Source organism: Symphalangus syndactylus, chromosome 13 (assembly GCF_028878055.3).
Source record: "Symphalangus syndactylus isolate Jambi chromosome 13, NHGRI_mSymSyn1-v2.1_pri, whole genome shotgun sequence".
NCBI classification, from domain to species: domain Eukaryota; kingdom Metazoa; phylum Chordata; class Mammalia; order Primates; family Hylobatidae; genus Symphalangus; species Symphalangus syndactylus.
The window spans coordinates 34001718-34014901 of NC_072435.2; the positions used below are offsets into that span (position 1 = coordinate 34001718).

The 13184-nt window shown below is 48.3% G+C and overlaps 1 protein-coding gene across 1 annotated transcript in view; it reads right to left on the reverse strand.

Annotated features, from left to right (window-relative positions):
- Positions 1-13184, reverse strand: part of ELAVL1 (ELAV like RNA binding protein 1) — a 43869-nt gene that overhangs the window by 28844 nt on the left and 1841 nt on the right. The window contains exon 2 of the mRNA XM_055236263.2: positions 900-1087. Within this exon, the coding sequence (XP_055092238.1) occupies positions 900-1071 (172 nt within the window). The 5' untranslated portion in view covers positions 1072-1087. The remainder of the gene's footprint in view (positions 1-899; positions 1088-13184) is intronic.

The following is a 13184-nucleotide window of genomic DNA, read 5'->3' on the forward strand; positions in this document are numbered from 1 at the left end:
CTTGGCTTCCTAAAGCAGAGCGGAGACAGAAAGGAAGGCAGGGGGGTGGGGGCGGGTAGACGGAGGAGGAGGAAGAGGGGCCATTGGGAGAGGAGGAGGAGGAGAGCTCCGCACATGGTCTGTCCGTAATTCTCTCCAGAGTCCTTGAAGCCACGCTCTCAGAATAGAGGCCACTCTGTAAGGAGGGACTTCACAGGTGCCAGGACCTCTGCAAACACCTACGACGTAGAGACCACCAGGATGTAGGAGCCACAATCTCCACATTCTGGATGGGGACACAAAGGCTTAGAAGTCCCACTGTGAGGGAGTGGAACAGCAGGGCTTTTAGCTGCCAGGCTCCCGCCCCTCTGAGAGTTCAAGCTCAGCATGGTGCAGGAGTTCAAGTTGATGGCGTTGACAGTAGACAGAGCAGCCCAAACATAACGAAGGGCTGTCCACGAGGTCCTCGGTGTTCTGCTGACCTGGGCCTGACCAAGCGTGGGGGCCTGGAGAGACAGGGGCAGGCCTACCTGCGCCTGCCCTGGACAGTACATTCACCAGGGTCCCTTCCACACATGGGACCCAATCAATCTGCCCAGGCCAAGCCAGGTCAGGCTGTGGTTCTCCAGCCCCTTCCAGCTCTCAGAATGCCCTGTCTCTGGTTCCTTCCTCTCCTCCCACTGTCTTATTTTGTACATGCTCTCTGTCTTACAATGAATTTTTCCTCTTTTGGGAACTTATGTCCGATCTTATACAAGAGCAATGGACAGAGTTTGAAATAAAAATGAAACTTCACAGCCATTGTTTCAAGGCTGTAGTTACCCTGCACTGAGGAATGCCACGGAGTCACAGGCAAAGGAGACAGTGCCCAACGGACAGCCACCAATACCCGGTTTACTAGAACGCCTCCATTTCTTTACCTGCTACTTTATCCCGAATAAGTTTTGCAGATTCAACTTCACCAATGCTGCTGAACAGGCTTCGTAACTCATCCTGGGTCATGTTCTGAGGGAGGTAGTTGACGATCAAATTCGTTCTCCCGATGTCACCCCTGCAGTCTTCGGCCATGTGGTCTTCATAACCATTAGACATTGTATTTTTCAAAAATCTGCCAAGAGAAAAAGAGCAAGTAAATTCAAAATGTTCATACTGCAGTATATGAAGGCAAAACTAGTAACTGCATTTGCACTTAGAGATTTTTTCTTTTCTTTTTTTTTTTTTTGTTTTGTTTTTGAGACAGAGTCTCACTCCGTCACCCAGGCTGGAGTGCAGTGGCACAATCTCGGCTTACTGCAACCTCTGCGTCCCAAGTTCAAGTGATTCTCCTACCTCAGCCTCCTGAGTAGCTGGGATTACAGGCATCTGCCATGTATTTTTAGTAGAGACAGGGTTTCGTTGTGTTGGCCAGGCTGGTCTCGAACTCCTGACCTCAGGTGATCCACCTGCCTCGGCCTCCCAGAGTGCTGGGATTAGAGGCGTGAGTCACAGCACCCGGCCCTGCACTTACAGATTCTTTTCTACGCTGCATGTTAACTTACAGCCACACAAAAATCTGCATGTGGATGTTCACAGCGGCTTCACTCATAATTGCCAAAACCTGGAAGCAACCAGGATCTCCTCCAATGGGTGAATGAATAAACAGACTCCATTCGTGTGGTTCAGCTGCACACGGGCATATTTTTTGATGATAAAAAGAAACGAGTTATTAAGCCAGGAAAGACATTTAAAGGAACTTTAAATGTATATTGTTAAGTGATATACTGTATGATTCCAACTCTACGACCTTCTGGAAGAGGCACACTACAGAGAAAAAGATCAATGGTTGCCAGGGATGCGGCTCAGGGTGGGGGGGACAACAAATAGTGGAACACGGGATTGTCAGGGTTTTAGGGCAGTGAAACTATTTTGCATGATATATAATGGTGGATGTGACAATACATGTTTGTCAAAACCCATAGAATGAACAATATACAGAGTGAACTCTAATCTGAATTACGGGCTTTAGTTACTATAATGTGTCAATATTGATTCACCAAGAATAACAGAGGTACCACGTGAATGTGAGATGCTAATAATGGGTGTGGTGGCGCCATCACAGCTCACAGCAGCCTTGAACTCCTGGGAGATCCTCAAGCGATCTTCTCACCTCAGCCTCCTGAGTAGCTGGGAACACAGGCATGCGCCACCATTTCTGGCTAATTTTTAAAACTTTTTGTAGAGATGGTATCTTGCCCAGGTTAATTTTGAACTCCTGGCCTCAAGTAATCCTTCCGTCTCACCCTCCCAAAGTGCTAGGATTACGGGCATGAGCCACTGTGTCCGGCTTCTTTCTGTTTTAAAAAAATTTTATTCAGTCAATACTTCATTGTAATGCTACGGAACGAGTGTTCTCCACTTCACAATTTTTCTGTAAACCTAAAACTGCTCTAAAAAAGAGTCTATGGACACAAAACAGAATAACTCCAAGTTCACTAAGAGGGCTTCGGAGAGACCTACAAACAATTCCAGCACCACAATTTAAGATCCTGTAAAAAAGCCTTTGGGTTGTCTCTCGAGAGAATTCCAGATTTCCGATTGCTTTCTGCCCATGTCCAGAGCCTGTGGGGTGTACCTGAACCCCGCCCCTGGACACCCTGCTGCTGAGGGGGCAGGTAGGCAATGGTCCTCTGCACCTGTTTATTCCCAAAGATGCAGTGACTGAGCTGGAAAGAGGTGAGGGTTTCTCTACCAGTCAGAGGAACTTGGTCTTCACAGTTTGCAGGCTTTGAAATGTCTTTCTCAGTTGCTGAAGTCTTTCCTTTCAGTGTAAACATCAGAGCCAGTGATGACTTTGGAGAAGAGTCCAGATCAATGCGGCCAAGCATGCCGAGCCCGCCCTGCTGAAAGTGCACCGCACACTGGGCTCGCTCCTCAGAGGCCCCTCATCCCTGCCTCTAAACACACAGGCAGTCATCTCTGTGGATGGCCACCTGCCTGGAGGTCTCGGTGAGAGCCCACCCCTTTCCCCAGATCCCTGTTGCTCAATTCTGTTATATTTGAACACCCAGTGCCCACGGTCACGCGCCTTTGGCCTTCTTTAAAAATAGCCTTGCCAGCAGTTACATAAAAATCTGAACACACCTCTCATGTGGAGATTTCCTACCTACTCCCTGAATCAACGCCGAGGGAAGAATTAGGTCTGGTTTCTTTCTTCCTGGTAGAAACATCCAGGTCTTCCCTACCCTCCTACTACTCTCAGACGATGTGCAAAATCAGTACAATTTCCAAGCATTTCTTTTATTTGAGGATGTCCTATGCTCCCTGCTCTTTAAAAAGTAGGTTAGCATCAAAAGCCATAGAAAAAAAGACTGAAAAGTGAGACTCCATGAAATGAAAAACTTCTGTACAGCAAAAGGCATCATAGACCTAGACAAGGAGGAGTAGCCTGGAGAAAAGATTCACTGCATATTCTATTATTTAGACCTGTGGTTTTCACACTGGGCCATTCTGCCCCCAAGGGGACACAGGGCAATGTCTGGAGACATTTTTGGTTACTGTGACTTGGTCAGAGCCAGGGGTCAGGGGGAGGGGGTGCTACTGACATCTGGTGGGTAGAAGTCAGAGAGCTGTAAAGCATCCTTCAGAGCACAGGATGGCCCCACAACCAAGAATTATCTAACCCCAAATGTCAGTACTGCTGAGGTTGGGAAAACTTGATTCGGAACATCTACAAATTGGTATGGGATAAAAGAAGAGACGTAACCAAGAGGGAAGTAGGCAAAGGATGTGAGCGGCAATTTATCAAGGCCTGAAATTCAAATGGCTCATAAGTCCAGAAAAAGACACTGAACTTCATCTTCATGAACAATGAGGAAAATGCAAAAGAAAACCAGATGCTATTTTCTGCCAGTCACATGGAATAAAATCCAGCGCAAGATCACCTGCTACTGATCTGAGTATGAGATGGTACAACCTTCTGACTCACAACTGCAGGATCTTTCTACAGAAATAATCACCCAAGTGCAGGAGTTCAAGACCAGTCTGGACAACAATGTGAGACCCTGACTCTTAACAAAAAATAAAATAATTTAGTGGGTATAGTGACCCATGCCTATAGTTTCAGCTACTTGGGAGACAAAGGCAGGGAGGATCGCTTGAGCCCAGGAGATCGAGGTTGCATGAACCATGATGGCGCCACTGCACTCCAGCCTGGGCAACAGAGTAAGACCCTGTCTTAAAACAAAACAAAACAAAAAGTGCAAGGAAGGCACTACCTCATAGTTCATAAGAGTATAAAACTGGATAGAATTCTAAATATTCGTTAATGGGAAATGGCTAAATTTCAACTTTTAGTAGCAGCTCGGGACCTACAGAGTTTAATCATGAGAAACTCCACGTGTCTGTTACACCATCTGTGGCCATGAGATTTTAAAATAGATCACTGACTCAAAAACAAACAAACAGACAAAAACATTTGCTGGAAGCTGATCCAAACAGACCACAAGGGTTAACTCTGAAGAATTAAAATGCACATTGAAGCTTGCTCAAAATGTAATTCAAGCATTTCCCTTCTTTCTTCCTCTTTTTTCCTTTACCTTTCCTTCTCCTCGCCCTTTCTCTAAGAGTTAGGCATCTACTTTGCTTTTTCCCTCATTCTGCTTTCACAGACGGTGAGATGGACAATGGCTGCCCCAGGCTTACTGTCCACAGTGTGGTATCCTCTAGGTCTGGGAAAAGTGGACCTTCTGAAACACACATCATGACCTGTGGGACAAATCTGGCCCATTGCCTGTTGTTATAAATAAAGTTTTATTGGAACACAGCTTGTCTCATTTGTTTATGTATTGTCTGTCTATAGATAGTTTTGTACTACAATAACAGAGTTAAGTAGTAGCAACCGTATGGCCAAAAAAGCTGAGAATATTTACCATCTGGCTCTTCATACACAAAAAATCTGCCGACCTCTGTTTTAAAATGTAAAAATATAAAATTTCTTGGAGAAAAATCTTTGTGGCATTGGGCTGGGGAAAGATTTCTCAGACACAACACCAAAAGCCCACTTCATTAAAAAAAAAAATGGATAAACTGGATATCATTAAAATTTAAAACTTTTGCTCTGTGAAAGATACTGCTAGGAGAATTAAAATCCACCAACTGGAGTAAACATTTGCAAAAGGGACTTGTAGTCAGAACACTTTTTTTTTTTTTTTTTTTGAGTCAAAGTCTCACTCCACTGCCCAGGCTGAAGTGCAATGCCATAATCATAGCTCATTGCAGCCACAAACTCTTGGGTTCAAGCGATCCTCCTGCTTCAGCCTTCTGGCTAATTTTTTATTTTTTGTCGAGATGGGGTCTCGCTATGTTGCCCACGCTGGTCTTGAATTCCTGGTGTCAAGTGATCCTCCCATCTCGGCCTCTCAAAGTGTTAGAATTATAGGCGTGAGCCACCTCACCCAACCCAGAACACTTTTTTTTTTTTTTTTTTTTTTGAGATGGAGTCTCGCTCTGTCATCCAGGCTGAAGCGCAATGGCGTGATCTCTGCTCACTGCAAACTCCGCCTCCTGGGTTCATGCCATTCTCCTGACTCAGCCTGTAGCTGGGACTACAGGCACCCGCCACCACACCCAGCCAATTTTTTGTATTTTTAGTAGAGACGGAGTTTCACCGTGTTAGCCAGGATGGTCTTGATCTCCTGACCTTGTGATCTGCCCGTCCGCCCACCTCGGCCCCCCAAAGTGCTGGGATTACAGGCGTGAGCCACCGCGCCTGGCCCAGAACACTTTTTTTTAAGCTCTCAAAACATAAGCAGGCCAGTGTGGTGGCTCACGCCTGAAATTCCAGCACTTTGGGAGGCCGAGATGGGTGGATCACCTGAGGTCAGGAGTTTGAGACCAGTCCGGCCAACATGGTGAAACCCCATCTCTACAAAAATACAACAACAACAAAAAATTAGCAAGGCGTGGTGGTGGGTATCTGTAATCTCAGTTACTGGGGAGGCTGAGGCAGGAGAATTGCTTGAACCTGGGAGGCAGAGGTTGCAACGAGCCGAGATTGCGCCACTGTACTCCAACCTGGGCGATAGGGCCAGACTCCATCTCCAAAAACCAAAAACAACATAATGAGCAAACAACCTGGTTTCAAAAATGGCAAAAGATTTGAACAGATACTATACCAAAGAATATATATGGATGGCGGACAGGCACATGAAAAGATGCTCAACATCATTAGTCAAATTAAAACCACATCAAGACACCCCTACCCACCTATTAGAATGGCTAAAGCAAAATAAAACAAAAACAACCAACAGCAACAAAACAGACAATGTCAAGTGCTGGCAGGGATGTGGAGAAGCCAGAATATTCATACACTGCTGGTGGGAATGCAAAAATGTGAAATGTGACAGCCACTTTGGAAAACAGATTGGCAGTTTCTTATGGTGAAATATACACTTAGCATGGGATCCAGCAATCCTACTCATAGTATTAAGGCAATAGAAAGGAAAATCTATGTTCACACAAAAATCTGTATATAAATGTGCAGAGTGGCATTATTCATAATCATCCAAAACTACAACAACCCAAATATTCTTCAAGCCATTCATGGATAAACTGGGATACACCATACAACAGAATACTACCTGGCAATAAAAGGCACCACCAATTCATGCTGCTTGTGTGAATCTCAAATACACCTTGCCACATCATTTCTGTGCCTTCCTGGAAAAGGCAAAACCATAGGGATGGATCTGTGGTCGCTGGGGTTAGGGAGTGAGGGAAAAAGTTGATTACACAGGGACAGGAGGAGGGAGCATTTCTGTTTGTGGGAGAGCGAACTTTCCAATCTTGATTATGGTGGTAATCAAACAACTTTATCCATTTGTCAAAACTCAGAGAACTCTACTCGAAAGAATGAATTTTCCTACATGCAAATTTAAAAATAAATTGTCTGAGTGTGGCGGCTCGTGCCTTTAATCCCAGCGCTTTCGGAGGCCAAGGTGGGAGGACTGCTTAAGCCTGGAGTTCAAGACCAGCCTGGGCGGCACAGAGAGATGCCATCACTACAAAAAAAAAAAAAAAAATTAAAAATTACCCAGGAATGGTGATGCACACCTGTATGCAATCCCAGCTAATCAGGGGGCTTGGCTGGGAGGATCACTAGAGCCTGGGAGGTCAACACTGCAGTTAGCTATGATTGCGCCACTGCAGTCCAGCCTGGGCGACAGAGTGAGATCCTGCCTCAAAAACAACAACAAAGCCACAATAAAAATAAACTTTAAAAGGTTTAAAAAGAGAACTTCTGCTTTGCGGCCCTGTTCCTCCTGACACTCTGAGTCAAGGCTGAGCAGCCCCTGCAGGTCAAGTTCTTGGTCAACTAGCAACACGGGAGAAACCAACAACCTGCCCTGCAAAGCAGTTTCATGGCATTTCTGGGCCCCCACCCCACTCTCTGGAGGCCCTTCCCTTGACCTTCTCCAAATCTGCATCATCAATCCTGGGCCAAATCAGCTTCTATCCCACAAGCTCCAACCACAACCAGGCCTTGTCACCACTCAATTGTCAATGACTCCCAAGTCATAGCCACTTCTGTCTCTCCAGGTGCAAGGCCTGCACTGTCCTGCAATCAAGATGCTCACCCCTCTGGTCTTCCCTGTCAGTGGTCACCACCCACTGAGGCTCGGCGGTCACGCAATGATGCTCACGGTCAGGCATGCCGTTAATAAGTGGCAGGGCCAGGCTTCAAGTTGTCATGACAGTGCAACTGTCAAACTGGCAAGGCCCTTCACAATCGGACCCAGGTGGTTCTCCAGCCTCAGTCGCCACCCTCCCTTCCCGCTCACTCCAGCTTCTTGCCAATATGCTACAGGCCTCTATTTTGGCTGTTCCCTCTGCAGGGCACTAGTGTCCTCTCTTTCACTTCCCAGCTCATTTTTTAAAATTAGTATTTTTTTTTTTAAGAGATGGGGGGTCTCGCTTTGTTGCCCAGGCTGGTCTTGAACTCCCAAGCTCAAGTGATCCTTCTACTTTGGCCTCCCAAAGTGCTGGGATTGCAGGTGTGAGCCACCATGCCTGGCCTCCTAGCTCACTTTGATTTTTACTTATTTTTCTTTTGAGACAGGGTCTTGCTCTGCTGCCAAACTGGAGTGCAGTGGCACAATCACGGCTCACTGCAGCCTCGAACTGCCTCAGTTTCCCAAGTAGCTGGGACTACTGGTGTGTGCCACCATACCCGGCTGATTTTTAAATTTTTTTGTAGAGACAGGGGTCTCATTTTGTTGCCCATGGTGGCTTCAAGTCATCCTCCCACCGGGGCCTCCCAAAGTGCTGGGATTATAGGTGAGAGCCATTACACCAGGCTGGCTCATCTTCAAAAAGCTACCTTCCTGGCCTGGTGTGGTGGCTTATGCCTGTAATCCCAGCAATTTGGGAGGCCGAGGCAGGCGGATCACCTGAGGTCAGGAGTTTGAGACCAGCATGGCCAACAGAGTGAAACCCTGTCTATACTGAAAATACAAAAATTAGCTGGGTGTGATGGTGCATGCCTGTAGTACCAGCTACTCAGGAGGCTGAGATAGGAGACTCGCTTGAATCCGGGAGGCAGAGGTTGCAGTAAGTCAAGATCACACCACTGCACTCCAGCCTGGGCAACAGAGTGAGACTGTCTCAAAAAAAAAAAAAAAAAAAAAAAAAAAGGCCACCTTCCTCCAGGACAACAGGTTACTTACTCTAGTTCTCAGTGCCTCCATGCCATTGCTGTAAACCTTTGTTACTGTCCCAACCACCCCTATCATTATTTGCCTTACACTCAATGACCAGTGTCAATGGCGAGAACCTTGAGGGCCCAGGTTATATCATTGCCATCTAAGAGTTCCCAGGCAAACCCAGGGTGTGTCACACAGTAGGACAGGAGGCTGCTGACTCCCAGACCAGGCTGGAGTGCAGAGGCATGATCACGGCTCACTGCAGCCCCGGCCTCCTGGACTCAGGTGATCCTCCCACCTAAGCCTCCCAAGTACCTATGACTGCAGGTGCGTGTCACTACGCAGTCTTACTAAGTCCTCTATGTAGTTCTAAGCTTTATTATGTTTTGTAGAGAGGGGGGTCTTGCTTTGTCACCCAGGCTGGAGTGCAGTGGCACGATCTTGACTCACTGCAACCTCCGCCTCCTAGGTTCAAGCGATTCTCCGGCTTCAGCCTCCCAAGTAGCTGGGATTACAGGCACCTGCCACCACGCCCGGCTAATTTTTGTATTTTTAGTAGAGACAGGGTTTCACCACGTTGGCCAGGCTGCTCTCGCACTCCTGACCTCAGGTGACCCACCCGCCTTGGCCTCCCAAAGTGCTGGGATTACAGGCATGAGCCACCACGCTTCGCCGCTTTTTTATGTTTTGTAGAGAGGGGGGTCTCGCCATGTTGTTGAGGCTGGTCTTTAACTCCTGACGTCAAGTGATCCTCCTACCTCAGCCTCCCAAGCACTGGGCTTAGAGGTGAGAGCCACCGTCGGTGCCTGGCCTCTGGGAGAAGTCTTGTTTGGATGATCTCTGAAGGTTTTTGACTCCAATGCACTATTTTAAACAATTCTGGTTGTCTATGTGACATCAGTGATGTTGTTCACATCTGTAGATCATGTAGCGCATATCCAGGGGAGAGAGATGTGTGCGTCTTTATGTGTGACAGCAAAAGAATGAAGCAGTGAGGCTGCTTTCCATCAGGCATGCAAGAGAATCACTTTCATTGCATCATGACGGAGCAGGTATTCTAAACCACTTGAGCCAGAGCAAAACTAGAACAGTCAAATCTAACTTCAGGCTCAATCTTGACACTTCACACATCATCTGACAGGGCTTGGACCCAATAATGTTTAAGGTCCTTTCCAGATGCAACATTCCGAGTCTTCAAGGTAAAAAAGGCTTAGGTCATTCAGGAAATGCTCTGCTGCCAGAAAAAACCCAAAGCACCACCTGACCCAGTTATAAATGCCACGCAAGGCGAGGTCTCAGGTAGACATGGCACCAGCTTCTTCCAGGCCCCTGCCCATGGCCCACAGAAGGGCAGGATGCCTGGCTGGAGCAGCTCCAGCTAAGTGACAATTCCCTTTCAGCCAGGCTGAGAAGCCTGGGGCAGAAGCAGGTCAGGTGTGGCTGGCCTGTGGCCCAGTCCAGGCACCCCACAGCCCTGCTAAGAGCTCTGGCTTCTTTCTGGCTGGTCAAGGCCAAAGGCCACTGCAGGGATCTCGCACAGAAGTGCAAAGCAACAGGGCATGGCAGGAAAAAACCCTGAGCTCTGGAGCCTGGCAGGCCTGAGCTGGGCACTAAGTCTCCTGTTCATCGGCTGAATTACTGTGCAGAAGTCGCTCCCCTTCCCAGAGCTTCAGCTTCCTCCACTGGGGATGTCACCCCTTGCTCCATAGCGCCTGGTACAGTGAGTACCTGTCTCTAGTCCCACTTCATGAACAAAATCAAGGTGAATGTATGTCTCCCCAACCTCCCTGTCTGCAGCTACAAACACCTTCATCTCCTCTCCTCCTGTCCTTGCCTTCTCTTCAAACCGCCTCCGCCCCCTGAATTACTTCATTTGGTGGCATAGCCCCACCTGTCCCCCAAGCCACCTCTCTCTATCCCTTGGACCTAAACAAGCACCATGTCCTGCCAGTTTGACATGTGAGATCTCTCACTGTCCTGCCACCTCTCTGCCACCATCCCTATTCAGATTCCTGTCACCTCCTGCTAGACCGACTCCTAAGTGGGATTTCAAACTCAGTGCCTCTAAACCCAGCTTCATATTCTTGCTCCTAGTCACTCCCCGTCCTTGAGTCTGCCTGTTTCTGTTCATGGTGACATGAGTCTGGCCATCCACCTGTTCAGGATTGTTCCCTCTCCTGTGATTCCTTCCCCTGACATAAACGTCTCACTCTTAAAAATTTTTTTTTTAGAGATGGGATCTCGCTATGTTGCCCAGGCTGGTCTTGAACTCCTGGCCTTGAGCAATCTTCCACCTTTGCCTCCCAAGCTGTTGGGGTTACAGGTGTGAGCCACTACACCCAGCCACAGATGTCTGTTTGACAGGTACCTGGATCCAGTCACTTCTGAGTAGTTTGCCAATCTTTCCTTTCCCTGGCACAGACAAAATATCAACCACATGCCAGGCACAGAGCAAAGCATCAGGCATACAAAATAAAGAAGCAGTCCCAGTCCTGACCCTCAAGCGGTTCAGCCATTACGAGTCCACCGCAGTACCGCAATAGCCTGTGACTGGTTTCTCCTTGTCTCCTCCCAGCCTCTCCACCAGGGTGAGCAGTGAACTAAAACTGCTCAGTAGCCACCCCTGGCCTAGCTGCAGGGTAACAGCCAAGCCCTCTGCCCAGTGGACACCTTAGCACTCCTGCCACCACTACCCACTTCAGCCTTCTTGCCCCTAAAGAACCCACGTGGTTCTTTGAACACATGATGTTCTCTCAACACTGCGATGTTCCCACCTACGGGCTTGGCTGTACCCTACAAAGCCCCACCCTATTGTCTTTGCCTGGTTAGCTCCTCCCCACCGCTACTGCCTCCTCTCCTCCAGGAAGCATTCTGGGCTGTCCTGTGCCCACCCAGGTCCCTTTTCTGGGCTTCCACATCAGCCAGGGCATAACTCTCACAGCACTCATCAGAGTGGGCTGAGATGACCTACAGACATCATGCACACTCTCCAGAGCCTAGCGGGGGCCCAGGACACAGCAGCGGAGCAGGGAGAGCCGTTCAGAGGAGGGAGCGAGCCTCACTTCCCTCCCACAGGCTGGCTTCCGTCGGTCTTCCCCTGACCCACAGCTCGGGTCGGCCGCACCGCCTCGCTACTGCCACCTAGGGGCGCAAGCCGGGCGCTGCGCTTCTCTCGCCATTCAGCCTTAAACTCGATTCAATAAACTGAATGGGATGAGAACACTAATGAGGGAACAGTTGATTCCGGTGCGGGTGGAGGAAGAGTGGCAGTCAGACGAGGCTTCAAACGGCCAGTGAGCTTTGCCACGGAGCATAAGCAACGGATCTCCAGGTGGAAGAGATCTGTCTCCAGGTGGAGGCTGCAACACGCAGGGAGGGTTAGAGTCTGGGGTCTACGTGCAGGGGCGGGGAGGGTTAGGGTGTGAAGCAACTGGCACTCCAAACTAAGGGCTTCTAGCTTTATCTTTTAAGCCACCAGAGAGGTCAAGAAAACGTGTCTTTTTTCTGCGCAAAGATTTTAAATCAGAAGAGATACAATTAGATGTGCATTTACAGAACAGAACTGCTGGAGTGTGGAAAGAGGGAAGAGACGGGAAGCGGAGAGTGAGAGAGGCAAGAAATTTTCATAATTTGTTTTTTCATAAACAGTTTTTTCATAATTCTTTCATTTCTTTTACTTGAAATAGCACCATGGGCCGGGCGCGGTGTCTCACACCTGTAATCCCAGGACTTTAGGAGGCCAAGGCAGGTGGATTACCTGAGGTCAGGAGTTCGAGACCAGCCTGCTCAACAAGGCGAAATCCCATCTCTACTAAAAATGCAAAAAATTAGCTGGGCGTGGTGGCGGCTGCCTGTAATCCCAGCTACTTGGGAGGCTGAGGCAGGAGAATCACTTGAACCCAGGAGGTGAAGGTTGCAGTGAGCTGAGATGGCACAACTGCACTCCAGCCTGGGCAACAAAGGTGAAACTCTGTCTCAAAAAAAAAAAAAAAAAAAAAAAATAGCACCATGGGCCGGGCGCGGTGGCTCACGCCTGTAATCCCCGCACTTTGGGAGGCCGAGGCGGGCGGATCACAAGGTCAGGAGATCGAGACCATCCTGGCTAACACGATGAAACCCCGTCTCTACTAAAAATACAAAAAATTAGTCGGGTGTGATGGCGGGCGCCTGTAGTCCCAGCTACTCGGGAGGCTGAGGCAGGAGAATGGCGTGAACCCGGGAGGCGGAGCTTGCAGTGAGCCGAGATTGCGCCACGGCACTCCAGCCTGGGCGACAGAGCGAGACTCCGTCTCAAAAAAATAAAAAATAAAAAATAAATAGCACCATGATCTCAGACTCAACACATCCAGACTGAAACTCTGTCTGCTCAAAACCAATGCATCAACATAAACAGTATTATTTCCTTCCACATTTGGAGACGTTCATGTATCTCAACCTCTTCGTGGGCCTCGAAGTTGCAGAATTTGATAACAGATCCCAGCACAGAACTTTGCACACAGAAAATATTCGATGACAACTGAGTGGAGT